The 26,847-nt window shown below is 40.6% G+C and overlaps 2 protein-coding genes across 2 annotated transcripts; one reads left to right on the top strand and one right to left on the bottom strand.

Annotated features, from left to right (window-relative positions):
• Window positions 1–16,602: 16,602 nt before the first annotated feature.
• On the top strand, window positions 16,603–17,869 carry LOC133782525 (histone H2A.6). Its single transcript, XM_062221852.1, has 2 exons — window positions 16,603–16,896; window positions 17,300–17,869. The coding sequence occupies exons 1-2, from the start codon at window positions 16,708–16,710 to the stop codon at window positions 17,516–17,518; spliced, it is 408 nt and encodes a 135-aa protein (XP_062077836.1). The 5' UTR covers window positions 16,603–16,707; the 3' UTR covers window positions 17,519–17,869.
• A 595-nt stretch (window positions 17,870–18,464) lies between these two features.
• LOC133782523 (formin-like protein 5) lies at window positions 18,465–24,598 on the bottom strand. The gene is made up of 7 exons (XM_062221851.1): window positions 23,801–24,598; window positions 22,527–23,256; window positions 21,614–22,433; window positions 21,327–21,529; window positions 20,379–20,614; window positions 18,993–19,885; window positions 18,465–18,855 (listed from the first exon to the last, which is right to left on the bottom strand). The coding sequence occupies exons 1-6, from the start codon at window positions 23,948–23,950 to the stop codon at window positions 19,010–19,012; spliced, it is 3,015 nt and encodes a 1,004-aa protein (XP_062077835.1). The 5' UTR covers window positions 23,951–24,598; the 3' UTR covers window positions 18,465–18,855; window positions 18,993–19,009.
• Window positions 24,599–26,847: the final 2,249 nt, after the last annotated feature.

Below are 26,847 nucleotides of genomic sequence, written 5' to 3'. Positions count from 1 at the left end.
TTCTGTCTGCTTGCTATCTAGAAGCCCAGTGAATTTTGTGACGAAGTCCACCAGGGCTTGCCCTTTTATCGCTGCTCGTGGCAAGTAAAAGATATCAAATTGTCCAAGTTCGACCGCCCATTTCAACAATCTGCCTGCGACCTTTGGCTTCTGCAGAACTTGCCGTAGAGGTTGATCGGTCAAAACTGTGATAGGGTGAGCCTAGAAGTAGGTTCGTAGCTTCCTGGAGGCTAAAATTAAGCAATAGGCTAACTTCTCAATAGGTGGATATCGCAGTTCCGCTCCTATTAGCCTCTTGCTTACATAATAAACAACCTTCTGCACTCCTTCTTCTTCTCTTACCAGGATAGCACTAGCAGCATACTCTGTGACCACCAAGTAAATGATCAAGGTTTCTTTATCAACTAGTTTTGATAGAATCGGTGGCTATGACATGTGCATTTCCAAAGCTTGAAAAGCCTGTTCGCACTCTTCCGTCCATTCAAATTTCTTGTTGCCTCTGAGTAGATTAAAAAATGGGACGCATTTGTCCATTGATTTGGAAATAAATCTACTGAGAGCAGCAATTCTTTCAGTCAAACTTTGAACATCATTGATCTTTGCTGGCGATTTCATATCGATCAGGGCTTTAATCTTCTCGAGATTAGCCTCAATCCCTCGCGAGTTTACTATAAATCCCAAGAACTTCCCTGATCCTACTCCAAAGGAGCACTTGAGGGGATTCAGCTTCATCTGATATTTGTTCAAGACGTTGAAGCATTCTTGCAAGTCCCCTATATGCCCTTCTGCCTTATTCAACTTAACCAGCATGTCATCAACATATACCTCCATGTTTGTATCGATCAGCTCCTAAAACATGTGGTTGACCAGTCACTAGTAAGTCGCACCAGCGTTTTTCAAACCGAAGGGCGTTACTTTGTAACAGTAAAGCCCTGTATCAGTCCGAAAGCTAATGTGATCCTCATCAGGTGGGTGCATACTAATCTGATTATATCCAGAGTATGCATCCATGTATGAGAGAATTTCGTGCCCTGCAGTGACATCGACCAGTTGGTCGATCCTAGGGAGTGGGAAACAATCTTTTGGGCAGGCTTTATTAAGGTCTGTGAAATCCATGCATGTTCGCCATTTTCCATTCGTCTTGGGAACTAGCACGGGATTAGAGACCCATGATGGATAAAATACTACCCTAATGAATCCATTCTCCTTCAGCTTCTCAACTTCTTCCTTTAGAGCCTTGGCTCTATCTTTGTCGAGCAGCCTCCTTTTCTGCTGTACTGGTGGAAAATTTTTGTCTATGTTCAGGACATGGCTAATGATTGTAGGGTCTATTCCAACCATGTCTTTATGCGACCAGGCAAAGACCTCCTGGTTTTTCTTCAAAAATTCCACCAGTGCTTGTTTTGTTGTTGTCTCTAAGTTTTTACCGACTTTCACAACCTTGGTCGGATTTTCTTCATCGAGTTGGACCTCTTCAAGGTCCTCGATGGGTCCTATCTCTTCATCAAAATCCCCAAAGCGAGGATCTAAATCTCTGTCCTCACTTTGGGCAACGCCCTATTTGGTGACATTATCACCTGATTGGGCTTGTACATCAGCCACCATTTGCAACTCTTTTCCGGCAACTTCCCTCGATACACCTTTTTTTGCCTTAGTTATCGAGGCATTGTAGCACTCCCTCGCTTCTCCCTGATTTCCCAACACGCATCCTATCCCTGCGTCGGTCGGGAACTTCATGGCTAGGTGCCATATCAAGGTAACGGCTTGTAGGTCGACCAAAATTGGCCTCCCAATTACAACATTATATGCTGAAGGACAATCAACTACTATGAAAGTAGTGAGTAATGTCCTGTTTACAGGTGTAGTACCTGCTGTAACTGGGAGCCTAATCGACCCAGTTGGGGCGAGCCCTTCATCAGAGAAACCATAAATGGTTTGATTGCATGGCTCCAAATCCTTGACGGACAGTTTCATTCTTTCCAGTGAAGATTTGTGTAGGATGTTGACTGAGCTTCCTATGTCAACCAACATCCTCTTAACCATCATGTTGGCAATTTGTACGTCAACGACCAGCGGATCGGAGTGTGGGAATCGTACGTGCTGGGCATCGTCTTCAGAGAAGGTTATCAATTCCTCCTCTGTTCGAGCCTTCTTTGGTGCTCGATCCTCCATACTCATCATCTCGATGTCCTGGTCGTGATGTAGGGTTCGAGCGTATCGTTCCCTTGCCTTCTCACTGTCCCCTACAAGGTGTGGGCCACCACAGATGGTGAGTAATGTGCCTGCCACAGGAGCTGGCTGTAAAGGTGGCGAGTGCTGGCGTGCAGGCACCTGCTCGTTGCCACCTTGAGCCTCTCGCTGAGACCCTCATGTGGCTCGTACATATCTCCTCAGATGTCCCTGTCTGATCAGGAACTCAATCTCGTCCTTCAACTGGTTACACTCATTAGTGTCATGTCCGCATTCGTTCTGAAAACTACAGAATTTTGTTGTATCTCTCTTGGAGATATGCTTCCTTATAGGCGCGGGTCGCTTATAAGGAGCATTAGAGCTGGTCGCCTGGTAGACCTTCGCTCGACTTTCGACAAGGGCAGTATAGTTGGTGAATCTCAACTCATATCTATTGCCTTTGAGGCGTTTATTCTCAGAGGCCGACGGCTCATTGTTCGCCCTTTTTCCACCATTCCTGCCATTTATGTTCCCGTTTCCGTTGCCATTGGGTTTATCCGACCCGTTGGTGGCCTTGGTGGGTTCTTCTTTTGGTCCCTTGTCCTTTGTGGGTGATTTCCCCTCGTTGGAAATCGCGTCCTAGAGCTTGATATACCGATCAGCTCGATCCAAAAACTCCTGGGTACTCTTTACCCCATTTTTCCTCAGGCTGCTCCAAAGAGGGGAATGGTGCCTAACCCCAGCAGTTAGGGCCATCATCTTACCTTCATCGCCCATTGTTTTGGCTCCAGTCACTGCTCACATAAAGCGCTGGATGTACTCCTTCAAGGGCTCTCCCTCCTTCTGGCGTATCTCGACCAGTTGGTTGGCCTCTGTGGGGTGTACGCGACCTGCATAGAATTGTTCGTAGAATTCCTTCATGAACATCTCTCAGGATACTATACTAGCAGAAGGGAACTTAAAGAACCACTCCTGGGCAGTGTCAGATAGTGTTGCAGGGAAGATCCTGCAGCGGGCATCTTCTGACACTTTCTGTATATCCATTTGTATCTCAAATTTGTTGACATGAGATACTGGGTCTCCGTACCCATCAAAGTTTGGCAGTACTGACATTTTGAATTTCCTGGGGGTTTCTGCCACAACAATCCTTTGCACAAACGGAGTGCCCCTCCTCCGATCGTATTCTATGTGGGATGTTCGACTCCCAACTAGCTGTTGCACTGCTTGGTTCAGGGCATCATTCTGTGCCTAAACTGCGTCTAGGATCGCTGGGGTGACTGGCGTCGGGGGAGCGTACTCATCGTGCCTCTCACGATGGTCGTTAAGTACGTCCCTCAAATCTTCATCCCTGCGCCTCTGCTCGCTATCTCCTAGCCGATCAAGACGTTGTTTTATCGGGGTTGCCCCCCAGCGTTATGGCTTGTCGGCCTATTTTCTCTAGGTGGGGGGTTTCTGTCTCCACCTCTTTCTTCATTCCTCCGACCAGAATTTCCCCTGCTAGAATCGGCCTCATTATAGTCATGGTCGTCTCTAAACTGTGGCCGACTATGGCACGATCGGTTGTTCATGTTGTTCCCTCCTCGGGCTGGCATCTCTCGAGCGTCAGGAGGAGGCTTGCACTGGTTGTTGGGTCCCCATGCATTATTATGTCGTGGAAGGCCTCTGACCGCAGAGCCTGACTCGTTGTTCCTTCTGTTAGCAGAAGGACACTGCCCCTTGCTCGGCGGATTCGGCTCTTCATCCCTTGGGCATCTAGGGCTGCGGGGTGGTTGCCGAGACCTATTCTACCTCTGGCGCTAGGGATTTCCTCGACCAGCTTGAGATGGAGGTTGTTGCTCAGGATCCTGAATTGGGACATCATCCTGAGCCACAGGTGGCTGCTCCGGCCTTTGGGGGCTTGCTGGCTGGAGTGGAGGACTTGGATTGGGAGCCCGCTGCGGTGGCGCACTCGGTGGCTGATCTAGTTGAGAGGTCGGCATAGCCTGTCCTCGAGCCAATTGAATGGCTGCTTCAAGAGCGGCTATGGCATCCCTCTACCGACGGTCCATGTCCGCCTGCCACTCATTCAGCTCCTGACGCTGACGTTCAATTTCTCTCTGCTGCAGCGCCATTGTCTCCGTTGCATTCTCCTGATTGGCCCTTAGATTGGCCAACTCATCCTGCAACACCCCCAGTGTTGCCCTCAGTGTTTCCGTATCCAAATCCTCCTCTTCAAAATCTAAATGTGGTTCATTCTCCACCACATTTGGAGGAGGAGGTTGAGATGATGCAGCACCAGCGGCCGATCCAGCTTTCTTAGATGTCTTTGCCATTAGATTTTCTTACAGCTTCTTGATCAATCTCTCAATGAAAGCACCAGAATGTTGACCCTCGATTTGGCCAACGACACAGAGTCAGATATACGATGATAAATGAGATGATAATCAAGAATGGAATCAAATGGTAAAGAGTTGACACAGACAATTTATAGTGGTTCGGCCCCAATGAATGGTAATGACCTAGGTCCACTTAGTGATATTATTGATATTGAATCCCAATGTCGTGATCAAAGAACTAGGGTTCTTGAGTTTCACAAGCCTTAGGAGAATTACAACTATTTGGAGGATAATCGCACCATATGCTCTTTCCCTCAGTATTCAGAAAAAGGTTCAAAAGTCCCTTCCTTGAGCCCTCTCCTGCATATTTATAGTTTCAAGGGGGGTTACATGGGCCAATGGGCCTTAATTATCCTTCATATCTATGTATCAAGGCAATAAAGAGGAAATAATCAATGTAGTTATTACAAAATTACAATCTTTTAAGGAAATAAACCGAAGCATGCGACCAGTCTGGTCGCATCTAATCATGAGGTTTGATGAAGCAATAGAGAGCTGGTCGATAGGCGAACATCACTTCTTCCTTTTGACGCTACCACATGTAAACCACGTGTGAGGAATTCTTGCCACATCATCAGCAGTTGTTTTTGGGTAAACAGTGTTTATAACAATGAGGCAAGGAAGCCCCACGCTGCTAATAGTCCCGGTCAAATAATCCCGGTATTGTTGCCTATTCCTAAATAAGCCCTCAAAATGAGGGGCATAAGTTAAAATCGAAGGTGATTTACCTTGCCTTGAAATGCTAGCTCCAGAAGCTCCGGAGTTAAGCTGCCTCCCCTTGAGAAGGGCGTCAAATTCTTCGAATTTGGTCTTCTCCACCTGATGGGCTTGCTCCTTCCTCGCTTCTCCCCGTTCACCTTGGCTGCGACCTCCACTGCCTCGATTTTAATGGTTCACAGCAATCAACCTGACCAGTCGAAGGTTCTCCGTAGTTACGAAGCCCGCCACGTCCAGCTCCTCGGCGTTCAGAGTGGCATAGAATTTTTTCCGCTCCAAGATCGATTCCCTGAGCTGGGTCTGAGCATATGGACCTGTTTTCCAAGATTATGAGTGTCTAGTAAACAAAACTAAAGGTTAGGTAAAAAAGTGAAGAAGGATAACTTATCCACACGCTGGAAGTCCAGCACCAGAGTGGGGTTCTTCTCCAGGAGGAACCCGGATGTCATGAACCAATAGTGCAGAATCCATCCCGCGTCTTGTCTTTGGAGTTGAGTTGCGGCTCCAGCTTGTAGAAATACAGCACTTCTGTGGGAGTGGGTGCTGAGATCTCCTTCGACGCACAAAATATGCACCATCCCACGAGCAATTTGTACACCTGGGGGAGAAGCTGGAAAGGCACAATCCCCACAAACTTGAGGAATCGTGCAAAATAGTTGTGGAGTGGGAGAGTAGCTCCCGCGCTGATATGGCCTATGCTCCAGACCCCAAACATGCCCACACTAGTATGGGCCTTCTTCTCCTTCCGGGCCAGACAATTGTTGAAAAGTCTCGGAATCGACTCTACTCCAAGAGCTTTTTCCAGCTGGTGTAACATCTGGTAATTCCAGAACTCATTCTTCTCCCCGTCCATTTCCCACGTGTTGCCGGTGGGAAGTTTGGTCCCCTCCAGGACTACAAGACTCGCCTGGACAACATCCTCTGCATATAAAGTCATGCCGTGACTCATGATCAGGGACCTAGAAGTGACAAAGAAAATGAGAACCAAGCAGTTAGCACCAAAATCGAAGAAAACTGGTTGAGGTATAGGGGTTCTCCTAAAACTTCTTAGAGAGGTCCCCTCCGGACCTAGATCTGGGACCAATAGAGATCCCAGGATCTTAAGTCGGGAACTAAAAGCCAAAGGTTTTTCTAACTCATCCCAAACAGTCTTGAGGCGTCCGAATTGTTTCAGGACAACTAGACTAATATGAGTTATTGCCTACAAAATCTATGGTTCAGGTCTACCACTATCCTACCTAGAACCACCCTACACGGTGGTCATGGCCCTAACAGTTTTATGGTCGCAAAAATAGTGTGACAATAAAAACAACTAAAAAGGAATAAACAGATGAGAAATTACTAGAATACTTACCGTGGGGTATTGAATTTTAGATTTGTAGAGTTTCAGGCAACAACGTCGGCAGAATCTTAGTCTTGAATTTGAGAAGATGATGCAGCAATTTGTCGACACTCCCATATGTGTGAATCGGGACAGAATTGTCAGCTGGTTGAATGAAAAGAGGCCTTGTCAGAAATAAGTGGACACGAAGGTGTATCAATCGCCGGAGAATCTCGTCGGCAGTATTGGACATACGGAGCTTTCTCTGCTTTCTAGTTTGAATATATGGGATGAGTAAAGTTTGGAAATGAGCCTATCAAGGTATTTATAGGGAAAAAATCCACTATTTGATCCAACGGTCCATAGTGGGGATCCCAAGATTATCCCCATCTGACGGTCCCAGATGATGCAGAGGCATTAATTAGCCTAATTGAATACTAAATCGTGGATTCGTTAATCCACAATCCGTACCTACCTCATCCAACACTCTATGTTAAAAATCTCGAGACTATCCCCATCCAACGGTTCTGGATGGTGCAAAAGCATTAAACAACCCACTCGAGTACCCAATAAACCTTTTTCGTACAGATGGGACATCTTGAGAATTGTGCTGACACCCATCGATCACTTGGGCAATCAAAAGATTCTTTCAAGATCTTTAGGGCGCGAGTGGCGCAGACGCACCATCAACCTGGAGACACGTGTCTAAGATGTTGGGAATTTGAAAGGATGGGGATCGCCCAAATGGCCCCCAAGTAAATGAACCGAGATATTTGAGATTGATCCGTGAGAGCAAGGCAAGTCTCCACCATGCAAACATGGATGAAGACTTGGGGGGTAAATGTTATCCCTGTTTTCCACCCGTGACACGTGGCATGACCCAATGGGCCTGTGGGCCCTCTTAAGAGGTCCGAGCCCATCCTGAACCTGGTGAACGGGGAAGGAAGAAACCCTAGATATCCTAAGCACCATCGAGCCCAACAACATTTAATGGGCGCGAGCATAACGAAGGAGTCGGGACTAAGATGCAAGCTCGACTCATCTTCCCAGCCCCGACCAACCTACATCTTTTGAGATGCCATTTGAGGTAGCAGACTAACTGGTTGATGGAGATGGACCTTATCAAGGATACAGAAGAGATACTCAGTGTCACGATGTCCATCTTGGCAAATGAACCCGAGTCATAGTGAACGAACCAGGACTCCGGTTGGTGAACCGGGACATTAGTAAACGAACCCGGATCAGACTTCAAGATAGAGCAAGCCTAGCTTTCCCTGATGTTGACCTGTCCCCATGAAATTCGAAAATTGGTCTCCTCAACTAACCTGTAGAAGAGGGTACACACAAAATGTACACTGTTCCTAGGAAACAATACTGCCACTACTTTGACAGATCTTGTCCCCATGATCCCCTTAGAAGCCCAAGCGAATCAGTCCGTGCTAACGTACAATGGGTAGCTGTAAGGCTTGGCCACGCCTAAGCTGGTCCAATGGGCCCATATTAACTACATCTTATTATGTAACATTCTTTGTATTATGGCTTCATTAGCGAGCAAACTATAATTACATCCCTAATGGACCCGGATTAGTCCGGCCCAATGTGCTTGACTGCCTATAAATAAGGCTAGTTGTGCACTGTAGCGGGGATCCCATAATTTCTCTTGTAAGCAAAAGCTCTGCTAAAACTTGTAGAAAACTCTCTAAAACCTAATACTATTGACTCGTGGACTAAGGCTCATTAACACCCCAACTACGTAAAAACTGCGATTGTTCATCTCTAATTCTTTCTTTTCAGCTCTTACTTCTTAATATATTTCTAGTTTTCGAAAACTCAGTAAACAGAACAAATACCTTTCCCATTTCCACAAGGGACACACTCCAAGTTTATAAATGCAAATGGAAACCTTGCCATGATTGTGTTTGACGAAGGACAATGTGTTGTATATGACCTTCTCACAGGATCAGTAAGTCCTTCAATCTAGAAATCGAGATTCCATTGATTCAATTTTAATATCTAATATTCTTTAACCTATTTATGTACTCATTTAGAAAATGCTCCTCGTAAGCTCATTTATGACTTACAAGGAGCATGGAGACAAGGTTGTGGATATAGACATAAGAGGTGGTAGCAAAATGACAACTTACATACTTTCAGGATCCCCAAAAGACTTGCAATTAGATACAAGAATCAGACAGGTGTGGTCAGATAGTCAAAAAGTATTAGCACTAAACTAGAAGGGTGTATATGTTTTCAATCACTCTAGCATAGAGTACAAAAGCATGATTGGAGACGTCCTACTGCATCCAATACGACATACTCATACAATCAACACTTCTCTGTTGGTTGACCCTGTTGGGGTTTTATGCCCTAATTAAAACACAATTTCTTTGTAATCTCATTTATTATCAATAAAATAATAGAAATCATTTTTTACTTGGTCAATCACTTTGCTCACATGTTTTATTTTCATGATTATTTGTTTAATATAAACTTCTATTAAATCCCAAGCATATAGCTAATTGTATTTATAGTGACGTAATCACAGTGGAATATAAATATGACTATATCAAAATAAGTTAGTCCTAAGATTAGTCAGTGCACAGGATTTACACTCACTTGCTAATCTACAATATAATCTACTTACATATCACAGTGTTATGTTCTTTCCAGAACATTAGCAAAGTAGATAAGATCGAATGTATTTGTTACATCGGACAGGATCGATATTGACAGTTGATAAGAAAAGTAAATATACCTGTTGATGGTGAAATCTCATCAACGATATAAGGTTAGAAAATTGAGATTGTATTGCCAAAGATATCTTCGAAGAAGATTGAGAGAACTTGAAAGAGTAAATATGCATAACTATAATGGAGTAAAATTCGTATATTTCTTAACAACCTCCACATACAATGAATTTTCCAGCCCCTTTTCTAGAGGGGCGATGATCTATTTATACTGGAGCTCTAATGGCTCCCCATACATTGTGGTCCTAGGGGACAAGATTGTACATTGGTACATTCTCAGGGTAGTGGCACAGGTCGTGGTGGAGTAGAAGGTTATGGTGTCGGCCTGGTACATAGTCAGAGGTATGCATGTAGTGCTTCCACTCTTTGTACAAATTCGTACCTCCACTACTTGTAGGACACAGATGTCAGAGTCATGCCTTTCCCCTTTTTCAGAGTTGTACATCCCATGCTTGTACATTTATCTCATGCCTAGTGGTCCCCCTTACCTAAATATCTTCTCTAGGTTTCTTTATATTTTAGTAAGTGTCGATCCATACTTCTTTTATCCCATCCTTACCTCCAGGTACGAGGCCTGGAAACAGGCATGTACGAGGCTTGGGGATGGGTCTCACAAGGCGAGACCCTTGATGCCTAAGCAAGTATCCAGGCATGACTTAGGCATTCACGAGGCTCGGGGATGGGTCTCACAAGGCGAGACCCTTGGTGCCTAAGTGAGTACCCATGTGTGACCCGGGCATTCACGAGGCTCGAGGATGGGTCTCACAAGGCGAGACCCTTGGTGCATAATTGAGTACCCATGCGTGACCTGGGCATTCACGAGGCTCGGGGATGGGTCTCACAAGGCGAGACCCTTGATGCCTAAGTGAGTATCCAGGCGTGACTTGGGCATTCACGAGGCTCATAGATGGGTCTCAAAAGGCGAGACCCTTTGTAATGCCCTGAAATCCTTAATGCGGTTTAATGGCTGGATTAGTAGGTCAGGAGGGCCATAACTGTTTAATTATGCCATTAACTGATAATATGCATGTTTATGTGAATTATATTATAATATGATGTTATATGCATGCATGTGGGTCTACATTTGATTATTATGATATTTTGGTAATTTGGCCTGTTAAGGGTATATATTTGTATATTTGGGTGCATATTGTGAATTGTGATTTGTGAATGAGATCCCATTATTATGGAGATATATTCGAGCTATTCGGCATGAGACGGTCTTATATTATAAATTAGCGGTTTTGTCATAACGGGGGTCTTTTATTGGGATATTGAGTTATGAGGATGTTATTTGATGATAAATTGGGAGTTATTGAGATCAGAAGGAAATTCTGGGAGTTTTGACTATAATGTTCCCGGGGAGGTTTTTGGGGTCCCGAGCACTAGGTTTTATTTGAGGTTACTTAAGCTTGAAGTAGCTTGTCAAATAGAACCGTACGTTAGAAAACCCTTTTCTCTCTTCTCGTTAGTTCATTTTACCGTTCGAAGCATTTTCGAAGAAATCTCGAGTTCTAGGAGTCAGAATCAAGCAAGGATTGAGGCATGGCTATCCTAGGAAATATTAGAAGCTTCTTGACCGAAGGATTTGATGAGAAACAACCCAATCGAAGGTAATCTAAGTTTTAAGTTTTGAGTTTTTAGAGTTTCTAAGCTTAGAATTGGCTTTTGTGAATCGTTGAGTTTTTGGTTCGTTTGAGCCTCAGGATTTGATGGTTTTGGATCATTGGGAAGCTTGGGAACTTTGATTTGATGATTTGGAAGTGTTTAGGTATGTTTTTGGAGGGTTTGGGATGAAGGAAAACAAGTTTGGGGATGGTTCTGGGTTGGGGGCCGCGGCCCTAGCTCGAAGAAGCTGGTGGAGTGAGTTTGGCCTTGCTGGGTGCTGCGGCCCTTGGTGTAGGGCGCCGCGGCCCTTGCTCCTGGAGTGGCTGGGGGCCGCGGTCAAAGGTATTAGGGTCGCAGCCCTTAGGCAGGTTTGAGCCCGTTTGAGTGTTTTGGCCCCGGAATCTTGGTTTTATGCCTCGGGATGGTTCCTACTACTCGGATTAGTGGGGATTGATGTCCCGGAGGCTAGATCTTGGTTTGGGAACCTTTGATGTTTATTTTATTGATGGTATCCTATATTTGGTTATGACTAGGTGACCGCTAAAGGACTAAAAGTCAGATCGTTTTTGTTCTTGTATTCATTCTCGCTCGAATCAGAGGTAAGAAAACTGTACCCTGTGTATGTGACATGCATGATTGTTGTTGAGGCATGTTGGTTGATAAATGTGGACATTTATTGCATATTAAATGCTAGCAAATGTTGTTTACCTGTGTATGGCACTGATTAGTCAGGGACGGCACTGGTCGCATATTACTGACCTGAGAGTCAGAAACGGCATAAGCATCCTGAACGCAAGGTCGAATGAAGATTAGATCTAATCGATATCAGCGTTGAATGACTAAGGCATTAACGCTGGACCGACCCTAAGGTCGATGAAACTTATAAGCGCTTGGCTAGTCTAAGACTAGTTACTCAGAGCCAGGGCCTAAGGCCTAGGTGACTGCTTGTCACATGGTTAGGGAACAATGTTCCATAGTTATGACTCTAGAGTCATGAGGAAGGTTATGTTGGTGACTAGTCATCATCCACCTATCCTATTTAAGCTAGTGAAAGGTTCACTTATCTGTTAAGCCCCGGTGACCCTATCATCACATGGCTAAAGGGAGCTGTACCCACCTTAATGACTTTTGCAACTGTCACTCCTCTGTTTTGGACTGAAAGTCCTGGATGATTATTATGATCATTGTTGATATTATATCATGCTATATTGTGCTTTCTTGCTGGGCCTTGGCTCATGGGTGCTATGTGGTGCAGGTAAAGGGAAAGAAAAGCTCACCCAGCCTTGAGTGGAGAGCTTAGGTGGTGATGTGTACATATGCAGCCGCTTGACCACCACGGCCAAGGAGTTCTCAGAGGAACTAGGGGGTTTACCCTATTTTTGCTGCTTAGGTCGGCGGGTTTGTAATATTGAAACAGTAGTGACCATTTTGAGTTGTAAATAACTTGTAAACATTTTGAAGGACCCATGAACAGTTTTATGTATTAAATAAAATATACCCTTTCCTTTTTATTGGTTTTCCACCTTAACTTGTTAATAACACTTAGAACCACGTTTTTAACCAAAGGGCTCGGGTAGCGAGTCAAATTTTTGGTTCACCGTAACTGTCCTGGGGTAACCAGGGCGTTACACCCTTGGTGCCTAAGTGAGTACCCATGTGTGACCCAGGCATTCACGAGGCTCGGGGATGGGTCTCACAAGGTGAGACCCTTGGTGCCTAAGTGAGTACCCATGCGTGACCTGGGCATTCATGAGTCTCGGGGATGGGTCTCACAAGGTGTGATGGGGTTGCATGAGGGCCATGAGACGGTGGTGGCGCGAGGCTCCTTAGTGTGGTCGTACCTCGCGAGACACACACAGGCGTGGTGAGGTGTGTCTCGCTGTGCGAGGCGTTGGCGCGCATCTGGGTCGCAAGGCGCGCGAGCGAGGGCAGCCTCGCATAGCGAGGCCCTTGTGGCCTTAGCAGGCGCGCGCGGGGGAAGGGCAGCCTCGCATAGCGAGGCCCTTGTGGCCTGGCAGGCGCGCGCGGGGGAAGGGCAGCCTCGCATAGCGAGGCCCTTGTGGTCTTGGTAGGCGCACGCGGGGTAAGGGCAGCCTCGCATAGCGAGGTCCTTGTGGCCTTGGCAGGCGCGCGCGGGGGAAGGGTAGCCTCGCATAGCAAGGCCCTTGTGGCCTTGGCAGGTGCGCGCGGGGGAAGGGCAGCCTCGCATAGCAAGGCCCTTGTGGCCTGGCAGGCGCGCGCGAGGGAAGGGCAACCTCACATAGCGAGGCCCATGTGGCCTTGGCAGGCGCGCACGGGGGAAGGGCATGTTGGGGTTTTATGCCCTAATTAAAACCCAAATTCTTTGTAATCTCATTGTATTATCAATAAAAGAATAGAAATCATTTTTTGACTTGGTTAATCACTTTGCTCACATGTTTTATTTTCATGATTATTTGTTTAATATAAACTTCTATTACATCCCGAGCATATAGCTAATCTTATTTATAGTGACGTAATCACAGTGGAATATAAATATGATTATATGTTCAAAATAAGTTAGTCCTAAGATTAGTCAGTGCACAAGATTTACACTAACTTGCCAATCTACGATATGATCTACTTACACATTACAGTGTTATGTTCTTTCCAGAACATTAGCAAAGTAGATAAGATCGGATGTATTTGTTACATCGGACAGGACCAGTATTGACAGTTGATAAGATAAGTAAACATACCGTTATTATCTATTCTAGTCATATCATATAGTTGACCATAGGTCAATTCAATCTCAATTCTAAGTGGTTAGTATTCTAACTGATTGTATTATTTGAGTTCTTTGACTTGTTCGTTACCAGCTTACCCTACGGACTAGCCCATACTTACATCTTGGGAACTCGGTAGTGTAATTGAGTGGGAGTGTTAATCATAGATATGAACATCTATAGCTTCTGATGAAGAAGTGAAACGATGGTTTCCTTTTAGTTTGGTTCAAGGTGTTAAATGATAGAGATCTCATTTCAGTAATTAAATTAGTTTACTGAAATATCATTTACTAGGAACTAAGTGTTTTAAGGATAAAATACAATGAGGGGTAAAACGGTATTTTAGTCATGTCTCATTGTAGACCGTCTATAGAGGATTGAGTGACAGTTATGGCTGTAACAATAGATAATTAATAGCGTATCTATATTTGTTATAGAGCGTTCTATGAATTCAAGAGTGCAATTCCCAGTCTATAGTGGAGTCACGAGGAATTAATAAGTTAGTAAATTTATTTGTTAGATTTATGATAACTTATTGGAGCTTGATTTCATAGGTTCATGGTCCCCATTGTACCTTGGATAAAATCATCTAGATAGTCTCAATTAATTGATTTAATCATCAATTAGAATTATCAAAGTTGACTAGGTCAATTTTTGATAGTTTCACAGAGTTGTGTAATTTTGAGAAGAAAAGAGAAATTATGACAGATTTATTAATTAAGATAAATTGGTATCTAAATTAATAAATAAATTTAAATCAAGGTTCAAATTATAAATAATTAATTTGATAAATGATTTAATTAATTAAATCAATAGAAAATTTCACGGGCTTATAATCAAATGGGAAATTTCACGGGCCTATAGCCCATGATAATTTCGACCTAGGGCTTCAAAATGGCTGTTATTTTATTGATTTTTTAATTAAATTAAATGGCCTAATTGAGTCTATAAAAGGAGTGCTTAGTGAGAAGCTTGAGAAAACACAAGTCAGATTTTCTGATAATTTTATATTCTCTCTAAACATAAGTCCTTTTCTAAGCCACTTTGTTATTTTCTCTTCTTCTCTTTATATATATCTCATGTGTTGAGAATTGCCTACACTAGTCTAGGTGGTTCTAAGGATACATTGGAAGATTGTGAAGAAAATAGAAGATCGGTTAAGTTTCTTGATAATAATCTGCGACAGAGAGGATACAAGAGTTAGAGAAACTGAAGGAATGACTCTTAATTCCGCTGCGTATACTGTAAGTATTATATTATTTTTTTCTCTTTGATTTCAATTTTAGAAACATGTTTTAGACTATCTTGTATTAATTTGTTTAATATTAGATATACATGAAAATAAATAAAGATCATGTATAAGCTAATCCAACATAGGGTTCTCTGAGTTTCACAAGCTTGAGAGAGATAAACAATACAATCGTAATACAATAGCTCTAATTCTCTTGTGAGTGTATAGCTTTAATCAACCAAAAGCCAAAAAGTCCATTCCTTGAGCTATCTTTCTCTATTTATAGGCTTAAGGAGGATTACATGAATTTGTTACAGATATTTGTTCCTAATTAATTGGATAATCAGGTATCATAGGAGACATTCTCGGAATTGATTATGATTTACTCAAGATCACTTTGAAATACGCGGAGTATACGACCACGCTGGTCGAATAGAAACTTCAAATGTTACGCCAGGAGAATCTTACTGGTCGATGGTCGAACAAAACTTCTGCTAGGTGTCAGCCACGTGTTAAAAACGTCTGCCATGTCACCCGTGCCTGATTTTTGGATAACATAGGTCATTACCAAGCACTGGGGCCGAACCACTATAATTCTTGGTGTTTTTCCTTTCCATTAGATTTTCTTTTCAAGCGTCGTGCTATTTCCTGTCGTATATTTGACTCCATGTCGTTGGCTAATTTGAGGGTCAACAGTACTATTATTATTTTCTTTAAATATTGTCACACATAATTAGACGTTGATTATGAAGTCATCCGATACTAGAAGAAAAATGGCTCCAAACAAAAACCAAAGCATTGAAACTTAATAAAAAAAAACTATACAAACTAACACTAAAATATATGTTTTCGTTACGTGTATTTTAATTTTCTCACTTAACGAACCATCAAAAGTTACTTACCAAAATGAAACTTCTTACATAGCTAATACCTACACTAATATGACCAATATTCATGCAAAATAAACTGTTCAAACAAAAATTAACTACTAAATGGTAATGTAGTGTGTCATTCAGTAACCCCTATATTTAAAAGATAATTATTATTAATATTAAAAACTTTCCACCACATTTTATTCATTTCTTATACCGCATTAAAAAAATAAAACAGCTTCTATTTGTGTTACATTATTTTATTATACATTTCAGTAAGTCAACTATAATAGTTACTTAGCAACAGTCAAATATTTACGTGTCCACAATCGTAAATAAGTTTCAACTCCTATACCCTCAACAGTATAATTTATTGAACGTAAATTTATGCTTCTGCCCTCATTTATTTAAACTACGTCAACTTAAAAAATACAACCGGTTATACTAAGTAAAAAACTTAATAGATCAACATTTTAATACCAATCCAAAATTGATACTTGCAAAAACGTGGCCAATGTCCCAAAATTATATATCCAAAGAAAAAGAAAATAGGAAAAGTTTCTAAGGAAAAAAAGAAAGAAAGGGTATTGTAGTCATTTCAACGAGCCAAAAGAAACTGACGTTGATCACCTTGTCATGCGATCCAATCCAAACCAAAGAATCAAGGCAAAATCGGTCCAACCCCAGTTGGAACGAATCCTGATCGCTTATATTGTCTTAAATCTAACGGCTTTAAATCTCAATCCGCGCAACTTGATACCATTGGTCAATTGAAAGGCCTGCCCACTATATATAGATAAAACCGTATAAAAACTCTCACATCTTTCCCACCGTTCCTTCGAGAAAGTCGCGTTTTTTCATTCTCTCTTAAGCCCCTCCGACTAAAAATCGCTTCTTTCTGTAGATCTCTTTGAAGTTAACCAATGGCGGGTAGAGGCAAAACCTTGGGATCTGGAGCCGCAAAGAAGGCCACCTCGCGGAGTAGTAAGGCTGGTTTGCAATTCCCCGTCGGACGTATCGCTCGGTTCTTAAAAGCCGGCAAGTACGCTGAGCGGGTTGGTGCTGGTGCTCCAGTGTACCTCGCCGCCGTGCTTGAATATCTTGCAGCTGAGGTAACACTTACCGCCTCCTTCTACGCCTTTATCTTTCTTTTGGTCCTTACTTTGTTTAGTGTGTAAATCTGTATCACGTATCTAGGGTTAGGGTTCTCAAATTGGGCGTAATGTTTGGTAATTTTGTGTAATAATTGCCATCTTTAAAGATTTTGCAATCAACGTTTCTATTGCTTTTTATATCATGATGTGATTCAGATCTTAAAACTTTGATTAAAAATATAAATATAGATTTGGTCATAATTTGAAAGCTATCTCTGCCAAATTAGGGTGTTTACTATGTTGTAATTGTTGAATTTTCAGTTTTCCTTCTCCTGGGTAAAAGGGATTCTGGCATAGTTTTCTCAATGGGGGGGTCTTATTTCAGGAGGCTGATGTTGATATTAATTTTTGTAATGTTCAGGTTTTGGAATTGGCTGGTAACGCAGCAAGAGACAACAAGAAGACAAGAATCGTTCCTCGCCATATTCAACTCGCGGTCAGAAATGACGAAGAGCTGAGCAAGCTCCTTGGAGATGTGACAATCGCCAACGGTGGTGTCATGCCCAACATTCACAACCTTCTTCTCCCAAAGAAGACCGGAGCTTCATCGAAGGCTTCAGGTGCTGATGAAGATTCTTAAACATCGAACGATTAAGACCAAACAAAAAAAATGTGGAAGACAAAAATGAGTTTCACGGTCTTCCTGGGTTCCACTATGTCAATTGTGACGATGATTTAGCACTCATTTTGCATTATGTTCCTTTAGGGTCAGTTTGTAGTCTCTTCTGTTTGTGGAATTTTAATTTAGTAGTTAGTTTTATAGGGGTAATTCAGTTAGTGATTGTGAATATGATTCTCTTTCAATGTTAGTTCACAATATTTTTTTTCCTTCTTATTTTGACCGTTTGTTACTTTCTGTTTACATTCTGAGCATCTGAGCAAATGGGGTTTAGATTGTACTTAATGAGAATGCTGAAAACGTTTTGAGCAATATCTGTTGTACTTTTTTTTTGCGGTTCAAGTAGTGGATTTTAATGGGTTATGTACACGGACTATCAATTAAGAGTTCGTTTGGGATTTCATGGTTAAGATTGAGCCGCTTGAATAAATTGAACTAAGTAGTAATTTTTTCTACTTAAAAGTTGAAGCTGTTCTATTTGTGCAGAGAAAATTGTGTGAAGGGGTTTGAAAAGAACTAATGAAGTCCGTGTCATAGACAAAATCAAATTCTAATTGTTGCTTTATAATGAGTAATAATATTTAGCTTTTTCATTAAATTGTTGACTTGGGGGTTTGAAGTTTAAGTTCCTGATGAATTTAATAGATTTGTATTTTATGTTCAGATCTATGATCCTAATAAATAGAATTTTGGTGTGGTGAAATTTTTAAAATTTTGTATTCTCCCGCTGAAAGCGAAGTATTGTTTTTGGTCAATATTTCTGCTATTTGAGAATATAAAATGGCGGTACAATTTAAAATTTGAATCATAGCTTTTTATATTTTATTAGGAGTTATATATGATTGAGCAAATTCTGAATATTTAATTTCACTCTTTGAGATTTAAGGAGACTAGGGAGGGAAACACATTTTGGGCGGGAAAAACTGAAAAAATTCGATAGTTATGTAATGTTGGTCAAGATCTAATTCCAATATTTGGAATTTACTGTGTTGAAGAAAGATTCTTCTGAAATAGGCATGACATGAGCTATACAATTACTCCAAAGATTGAAAAAATGAACCAACATTTCCATTTCTATGTTCTAACAAAGAATCATAATAGACCAAATTTAATAATCTAAAGATGGATTTTCCCTCCCTACAAGCTGAAATCCAAGACCAAAAAACAATGGTCATTTCCTCTTTCTGCATTCTATTATTTAGAGTAGCATGTTTCCATTGATGTATTTTAACTGTTGCTCAAGGAAAGAATCGATTTAGGACTAACATTGTTCAACCTCCAAGCACCATGCCAACCACCTGAACAAAGAACAAACACGAGTTGAGAAAACATTTATGAATTGCTCATATCATATTACAGGTCAACACATACGTTCCCTCAGCCAAGTGTAAACAAGATTAAAGCTAAAAAGATTTTCATTGAAGAATTTTGATACCTTCCATAACTGAAAATCTATGAGCTATCTTCATCCGAACTATCATTCTCCACTCGTCGATCTGTTATAGCAGGGAAAAGCCGTTGACGAAGATCTAGGGGAGACTGGCGAGGTTCGGAGGAAGACGGAGTAGCAGGTTGTTGGGGATCAGAGGAAGATGTCTCTTTTTTCGGTACTTTTGCCGGCCTCTTTGGTGTCTCTCTTACCTCTTTACATGCTTTATCAACCATGATCAAAAAGTCTCTAACTACAGTGAACAGCCGCAAACCCTCATCCTTCCCAGCGTTTCCATGGAAATAGTCACCAGTGCTCTTCACTAGAGCCATGATTCTTTTTTCTTCTTCCTGAAGCCATGTGATATCAACCTCGGCATTCTGCACAAAGCTCTTTAGAGTTTGATGAAAACCCCAATCTTCTTCTAAACTTTTCATGTTTGAGTTGAGGAATTGCTGAGTTTTTAGCAATGCTTGACCAAGTTTGGCAACAGTTCCTGTTAAGCTGTCAGCATCCAAAGCTGCTGCATTCTTGACATGCTCAAGTTCATTTCCCAAACCTGAAACTACCTGAAGACCAAGACTGCGGTAATGCTCATCTGCATCCTGTAAAGCATCTTCAAGAAGGTCATCTGATTTTATGCTAGAGAGGCTTTTGTTTTCTTTTGCTACACGGGCAGCCCTTATACCCTCTGATCGGATAATCTCCTGAACAACAAAGAGCAAGAGAGTTGTCTTGCCATCTGTACCTTTTACATCTGACAATTTCAAGAGGGTGTCAAGCTTGAATGCTTGTGCACGTCCACGAAATGTTCCATCATTCATGCGATTGCCAGTTTTGAGAACAGCTTCTAGAAGCTTAAGGAATAGTCGGCTGTTTCTGAGTTCCTTAGAAGCAACCTGCCATAGGATCATAAAGGTGAGATGCAATGATGCAATACAAGTACTATTAAAGTACACAAGTTACCAGCAAATAGGCATAAAGGTGAGAAGCTAAGAAAATTGACAATCTCTATCCTTGCAAAAACTTCCGATTATGATCATGTTGGAAGGTAGAAAACAATTTTCCCCGAGTTCCCAGTGGTTGGCTTTTATAACAATATTGGTCACTATCATCATTCATCAAATGCTAACAGTAGGCTAGAACACCTCTTCATCAATAGAAAAGGCAAATGTCAAACCTAGTTCACCAGGAAGCTTGTAGTAAATATCTCAGTCTAGGTAAGCATAATCAGATATTTAGCCATTTTATGTTTCTATAGTATGAAGTTTCATAGTTCTCGTGTTGCATATTCTCACACTATGAGAAAGTTCGGTAATATAGTAATTCAACGGTGATGAGACACAAAATCAAGTAATTCATCTGCAACAAATTAAAGATCCAGTCTCGTACCTCTAAGGTTTCAAAGGACTCTTTAGTGATGGCAACCTCCTCTTGAAGTGTACTCATAAAAAGTATTGCTTCCAACCGTTTAAAGGCAAATGGGATGTCAACCAATGCTCTAAGGAATCGTTCAGCAGGACCAAGTTGGGAAAGTTCTCCATCAAACATTCTAAGTTTTAGTTCTTCTTCAGTTGTCGGTGCCATTTTCAACAAATTTTGAACGAATTCTGAGGGAAGCTCATTTCCTGTTCACCAATAAAAGTTTAGATATGTATCTCATGATTCAAATAAAATGTGCAGGTAAAAAAGACAACCAGATCACCTCCATAGTTTCTACATGCGTCTTTATTTGCTTGAATTACTTCAGAAAATAAATTGAAGTTAATTTATCATAACATACTTACACTTGCCTACCAAAGAATTAACGAAATTCTAAAGACTAAGAAATAAATACATGCACATAGAAGTCATCTGAGATTGTAAGGTTCGGTGAGAAGCCAATTTTTTATTAAAAAGGGATTGTAAATGCTTCTAATCTAAAACATAAAAAAACAAATCGCAGCAATTAGAATTCTCATGCCTAGCTCATTATCAGCTTCTTCTTCTTCTTCTTCTCTCTCTCTCTTATATATATGTATATATATATTTATATACATTTTGCATTACCACTTACTATTATTATTACAGATCCAATAAAGACTCGGTGGTTACTTAGAAGTTAGAAGAAAATTTAGTTGTGTTACATTAAGTATTTTTTTTCCTCTTCACTTCTTGATGATACACTATTGAAGAAAATTAATGCAAAAGAATCAATCTGCTATTGTGCCTGTGTTTATCTTAAAAACAGTATTTTACATGTTAAGATTTTCCATGGAGTCATAGAATTCTTTCTCGATCCATTTACATGTTGTTTTACAGCACATGAGATTATCAAAGAAACGAGGGGAGAGAAGTAACCTTCACGAAGTGCATCACAAACTTCTTCCATTGTCACATTCAATGCCCGCAGAAGAATTGCTAGATTTTGTGATTTCTTTTGATCAATAATCTGAATAAATTGGGGTGAAGGATCTTGGGATGAGGACTCTTTCTTAGGTTCAGTTTTACTTTTGTCAGTAGCAGCATACCCAAAAAGAGACTCTATCATATTCTCATCAAACCTGTAAAACAATAATTTGGTCAGTATTTAAATAAAATATCCAATATTTAGCAGGTAACAAGGAATAAAAAGTTAAGCAGCTTACTGGAAGGATCCTGATTTAATTTGATGCCAAACCATTGAATGATCAGGGTTTGCCAAAACTTTATCCCAAAAAAATGGCTTCAGCTTGGTTTTAGGAGCATCAGCTTCGTCATCCATGTCAGTTCCCTCACTAGAAGAAGCATTTAAAGAGTATTTTGGCGCAGGAGGTGGAGGTCGAGCAAACTTTGAACCTGCGGGTAATTGAGGTGGTCGAGGAGGAGGAACACCGCCCTTTGGAGGAGGAGGTGGTGGGCGAGGACCAGCATTGATGCCAGGAGGCAATGAAGGAGGTGGTGGGCGAGGACCAGCATTGGTGCCAGGAGGCAATGAAGGAAGTGGTGGGCGAGGACCAGCATTGGTGCCCGGAGGCAAAGGAGGTGGTGGAGATGGTCTAGGGGCAGGCGGACCTGTGCTAACAAAGGGGTTTGAGGAGGGTGCTGGTACAGGCGGTGGAGGGGGATGAAGACCAGGTTTGCTTGAAGGAGGCTTATAAGATGAGCGTGGTTCAGGAGGGAGGGGATCTGCCCTACCTGGAGGAGGCTTCAGAGGAGGCATTCCCATGGGGGTGGTCACCACCCTTCCGGGTGGAGGCTTTAGAGGAGGATGTGCATTAGTATTAGGGGGTATATTAAATGTTTTGAACTCAGAAGCAACTGACAAGGTATTGTTCAATGTTGTGTGGACAAAATTAGAACCCATATGAATATTGCCATCCGAAGAAAAGTCCTTTCTGTTATGACTTGAGTTATTACCAGAAGATTGATGCACATGTGTCTCTTCTTTAATTGAACTTCCATATGCATACGACTTGGGTGGAGATCCTGGAAAATCAAAAGTTGGAAAAAATTACTGAAAAAGTTACAAACTACAGATTATAGATAACAATAACAAGGTACAAGAAAACGCTTGCATACCTATAGAGAAGTCGCTTAAGCTTAGGCTGAGTAGGGGTCTCTCATCATTTCGTCTTACTTTGGAGCCAGTTCCACAGTATCCACCACAGCATAAAAATAGCAACGCTACAATGACAAATGTAACTGATGCAGTTACAGCAACAGCAATCACAACTGATCTTTTGCTTTTACTCTTCTTATCCTTCCCTACATTTGATCCAGAATTCGGATCAGCAGACGAGTTTTCAGCAGGTGGACCTTTCAAATTTGGATTGTTATTAATCGGTGGAAAAAATGGCGTATTTGGAGAAGCAGGGGGGTCAGAACTAGGAAGTTGGGAAGGGGAAAGTGCTGGTCCTGGACTTGGTAAAGGTGATTCAACTGCAGGAGCTGGAGCAGGTGCTCCTGCAATGCTCTGGAGTGATTCAAAAGCCAGAACCCTTCTAGGAACATAATCTCTCGGAAATAAGGACTCAAGATATTTGGGATACCAAATCTTTGAGCCAACTTCTTCTCCAGAGACACGAAATAGAAGATTATGCTTTTGCAGACAATCTAAAAGGGTTTGCTTCACCTGTGGATGCAGGAAGCTAATTGTTTTCTGAATGTTTTCTTTTGCCAACGACCAGATTTCTGGATTAAACCCATTAAAATTACTAGGAATTTCATCTGGCAAGCCTAAGTCGGGCACTTTAACAGCTTCCTTCAAATGAATTAAATCTAACTTGCAATTTAACCATAATTCCTCTGCCTGCAATCCATCAAATTACGATGAGTTTTAGGAACTTGTGCACATTTTAGAACCATTACATAGATGCAAGCATGAATCCACAAATACCGGCACAACCCACTTAAAAGTCTTGAAACAAACAAGTGATACATAAGAATGGTTGAAGAAAAATAGCAAGAGGCAAAGAACAATAGCAACCCATATTAATAAAAACTGAACAAAAGAGTTATAGTCACTTAATAGTAAGGTATTATTGCTCATTATCCAGTGAAAGGTCTATAAAGATATCTTTAGAAATCAAATTCATTTGAGGTCCAGTCCAGTATTGGTAGGCACTTATTGGGGGTTTCACCTAACGCTGTTTTAAAAATGGTTTCTTCTCTTACAGAAATGTGAAGAGAAACAGTGCCATTAAACTTCCCACCGAAGTTATCAAATTAAATAACAATACCAATCAAGACAAAGATTTGCAACTCACAAAATCCATACCAATTTCCATACATGCTAGGTACTACATTAAAACAGAAAAAAAGAAAGAAAGAAAGAAGGCTATATGGTTTCTCACCAAGTCGCCATCTAGCTCCCCAGATGCTGGATCAACTAGCAGCCTTAGAAGTTTTGCCTCAGTACTCTTCTTCTCATCAGAACTTCTCGATGCCCAAGCACATAACAAGATAGCCAATACTATGAAACAACTAGTCCTTAAGAGACCCATATGTTATTGAATCTTTATTCCAGTCGCATGGTATCTTTATCATTTCATCAAAGCCTGAAACCTCCCACAATCACAAACAAAACCCAGAAACCCCTCCATCACCTAAAACCATCCGAACTTCAAATTTTCGTCACCGACCCAATTCGAGTTTTTCAACTAAAGCCCTACAATACCGATTCCGGGCTTTTCAAACTGAATTCCGACCGACCCACTAGATTTCTTGTAATAAAGTCTCAATCTTTGGGATAGAAAAGAGCAAACGAACTAACCAATATAAACTTTTCTTGCTTCAAAGTGGCAAAACATAAAAAAGGCAATCGGGTATTAAGAACAGTAGAACTAACTCAATAAAAGAGTTCCGAAACTCCAATCAAATAATTCAAAGCGGTGATCCAATCATTTTCATCAAAAGCAAGGCTTGAAAGTTTATACGGAGAAGGCAAGGAACGGTGAAGAGCTCCTTCTTGGGAAACTTCAAAAAGGGGCCTTGGATTATGACCAGATCCACCAAAAGGAGCTGGAAAATGATTCAACTGTGTAAAGTCTGGTCTGGTCTGGTCTGTATGTACAAGCATTACAGGTGTTGACCATTACATGTTCAAAAGGTTAAATGTTTCGTGGGAAAGCTGCCAAGAACGGTGATTTTTTCTTTCTTTAATTATTATTAGTATTATTTTTACTACTTTTCGGCCGTCTTGATGGATATATGGACTTAACAGAGAAGTAAACAATTTCAAAAATAAAAATCTTAAAAAGAAACAAGTTTATGGGATTTCTTTACTTTATTTGGTTTTAGTGGTAATTTTAAATCACAAGGAGACATCATTTTTGAAGTCCATTTCCTAATGCTTAATCAAATAAGATTATTTATCATTATTATCTCTCAACAACTTAAATTTATCATTATTCAATAAGGGAAAGAAAAAAAAACAGGTTGCCAATACATTATGATAAAAAATCGTATTGGTTATTCAAGGTTAAATGATAGTATAATCAAACTAAGTGAACAATTCCAATATGGTCTAAGATACAATAATTTTTTTATTCAAATTTATACATGAGTTTGATATTTTTCATTTCCAATAAAACTCAATCACAATTTTTGTTTTTGAAAGGGGTGCTTAATGGCCTGATTCAATGCAAAGGTTACATGACAACATTGCCAAAAAATATTCAAAAAAATTGACTTTGGTTTTTAGTTTTTAAAATTTTAAATTAAAACACCGTCTGTTGTATTGTACGAAGTTTTGTCTATTGGATCCCAATTTATGACAATGATGAAGCTATATTTTTTGAAAAGAAAAATAATTAAAATACCTACTTCTTTTTTTAGCTCAAAATTAAAATACCTACTTTTAATGGCATTTTGAAGACCCAAAACAGAGTAAGGTTGTCCATGCTAAATTCCACAATGCATCACTATTAGCCCTCTTTACGCGGATTTGACAATTGGATTATTGTGGGTCACTTTAATTTAAAATTATTTTAAAAAATTTGTCACTAATTTTTGTGATTATTGATTGGTAGACGGTATAAGTAAAAAAACAAATAAATTGAAATTGACATCACTGAAATTAGAATTTCGGTGCCACGTAGGTATCAATGTCATGGTCAGCTTTAGTTTTACCTTTTTTTATTATTTATTTTAAATAAGTGTTGCTATTAGTTAATTTTGTAGTGTTAATATTAGTACCCATCACCACTTTGCAAGAATAAATAGAATTTAGTGGAGGCAAATGTTAGAAATAATATAATGGAGAAAAACAAAATATATATATATATATTAATATATTTAATTGAATAATGGAAATCCAGTATAAATAATAAACCAAAGCCGAGACACGCAAAACACGTTTTTTTTAAAGCAGATTTGCCCCTTCTACCTGAACGGTGCTAGATGATTCGTGAGCAACTACTTCCCAGGATACAACAACTATCAAGCAGGGCGAAAGCACCACTGCGTCTGCTTAGGCGAACTCGAAACAAACCTTCCCTCTATCACCAAAAAATACTACAGAGACTGAAAAGAGAAAGAGACTAAGTGCGTGATACTTTGTATGTGTGTCCTAGAATGAGAGGAGAAGCCTCCTTTTATAGGCTTCATGGAGAGTTGAAAATGTGTGTGAATCAAGTGCATTAATGCCCAAATATCCAACAAATCTGGAATCTTAATTTTTGAAAATCAATCAGAATTAATCACACTTATTCTGGTAATATCAACAATTATCCAAAGTGATTTTCTGATAATCAATCAGAATTAATCACACTTATTCTGGTAATATCAGTTGTTACCCAAAGTGATTTTCTGACAATCAATCAGAACTAATCACACAATATTCTGATATCTCAAATTTGACCAAAGTGATTTGCCAAAATCAATCAAAATAAATCACACAATATTCAAATTGTTGACCCTCAAATTAGTCAACGATACGGAGTCAGATAAACGATATGAAATGAGATGAAACCAAGAAGAAAAATCAAATGGAAAAATAAATGACACAAACGATTTATAGTGGTTCGGCCCCAATTGGATGGTAATGACCTACGCCCACTTAATGTTCTTATTGATGTAGAATTCCAATACTATGATCAATGAACTAGGGTTCACGAGTTTCATCAGCCTTGGGAAGATTACAACTTCAGTGAATAATCACACTCTACTTTTCTCTCAGAGTACAAAGATCAAAAGTTCAAAAAGTCCCCTTCCTTGAGCCCTTTGATTCTTATTTATAGGCTCAAGAAGATTACATGGGCCAATGGGGCTTAATTACCATTAAGACTTGCATATCTAGGTAATAAAAGAAATTATAATTAATGCATAATTATAGATTTGCATGAATAAAGGAAGTAAAATGAAGTCTGCGATCAGGCTGGTCGCATATAAGTATAACGCT

The sequence above is a fragment of the Humulus lupulus genome, chromosome 6 (assembly GCF_963169125.1).
Source record: "Humulus lupulus chromosome 6, drHumLupu1.1, whole genome shotgun sequence".
NCBI lineage: Eukaryota > Viridiplantae > Streptophyta > Magnoliopsida > Rosales > Cannabaceae > Humulus > Humulus lupulus.
This window is presented reverse-complemented; position numbering and strand designations above follow the sequence as displayed.

Bases quoted from the DNA above. Each gene is read 5' to 3' on its own strand.
- LOC133782525 (XM_062221852.1), top strand. From the start codon at position 16,708: ATGGCGGGTAGAGGCAAAACCTTGGGATCTGGAGCCGCAAAGAAGGCC. The intron at 16,897-17,299 runs GTAACACTTACC...TGTAATGTTCAG, and splicing joins TTGAATATCTTGCAGCTGAG to GTTTTGGAATTGGCTGGTAA.
- LOC133782523 (XM_062221851.1), bottom strand. From the start codon at position 23,950: ATGGGTCTCTTAAGGACTAGTTGTTTCATAGTATTGGCTATCTTGTTA. The intron at 23,257-23,800 runs GTGAGAAACCAT...GATGGATTGCAG, and splicing joins GGGAGCTAGATGGCGACTTG to GCAGAGGAATTATGGTTAAA. The intron at 20,615-21,326 runs GTTACTTCTCTC...ATTGGTGAACAG, and splicing joins TTGTGATGCACTTCGTGAAG to GAAATGAGCTTCCCTCAGAA.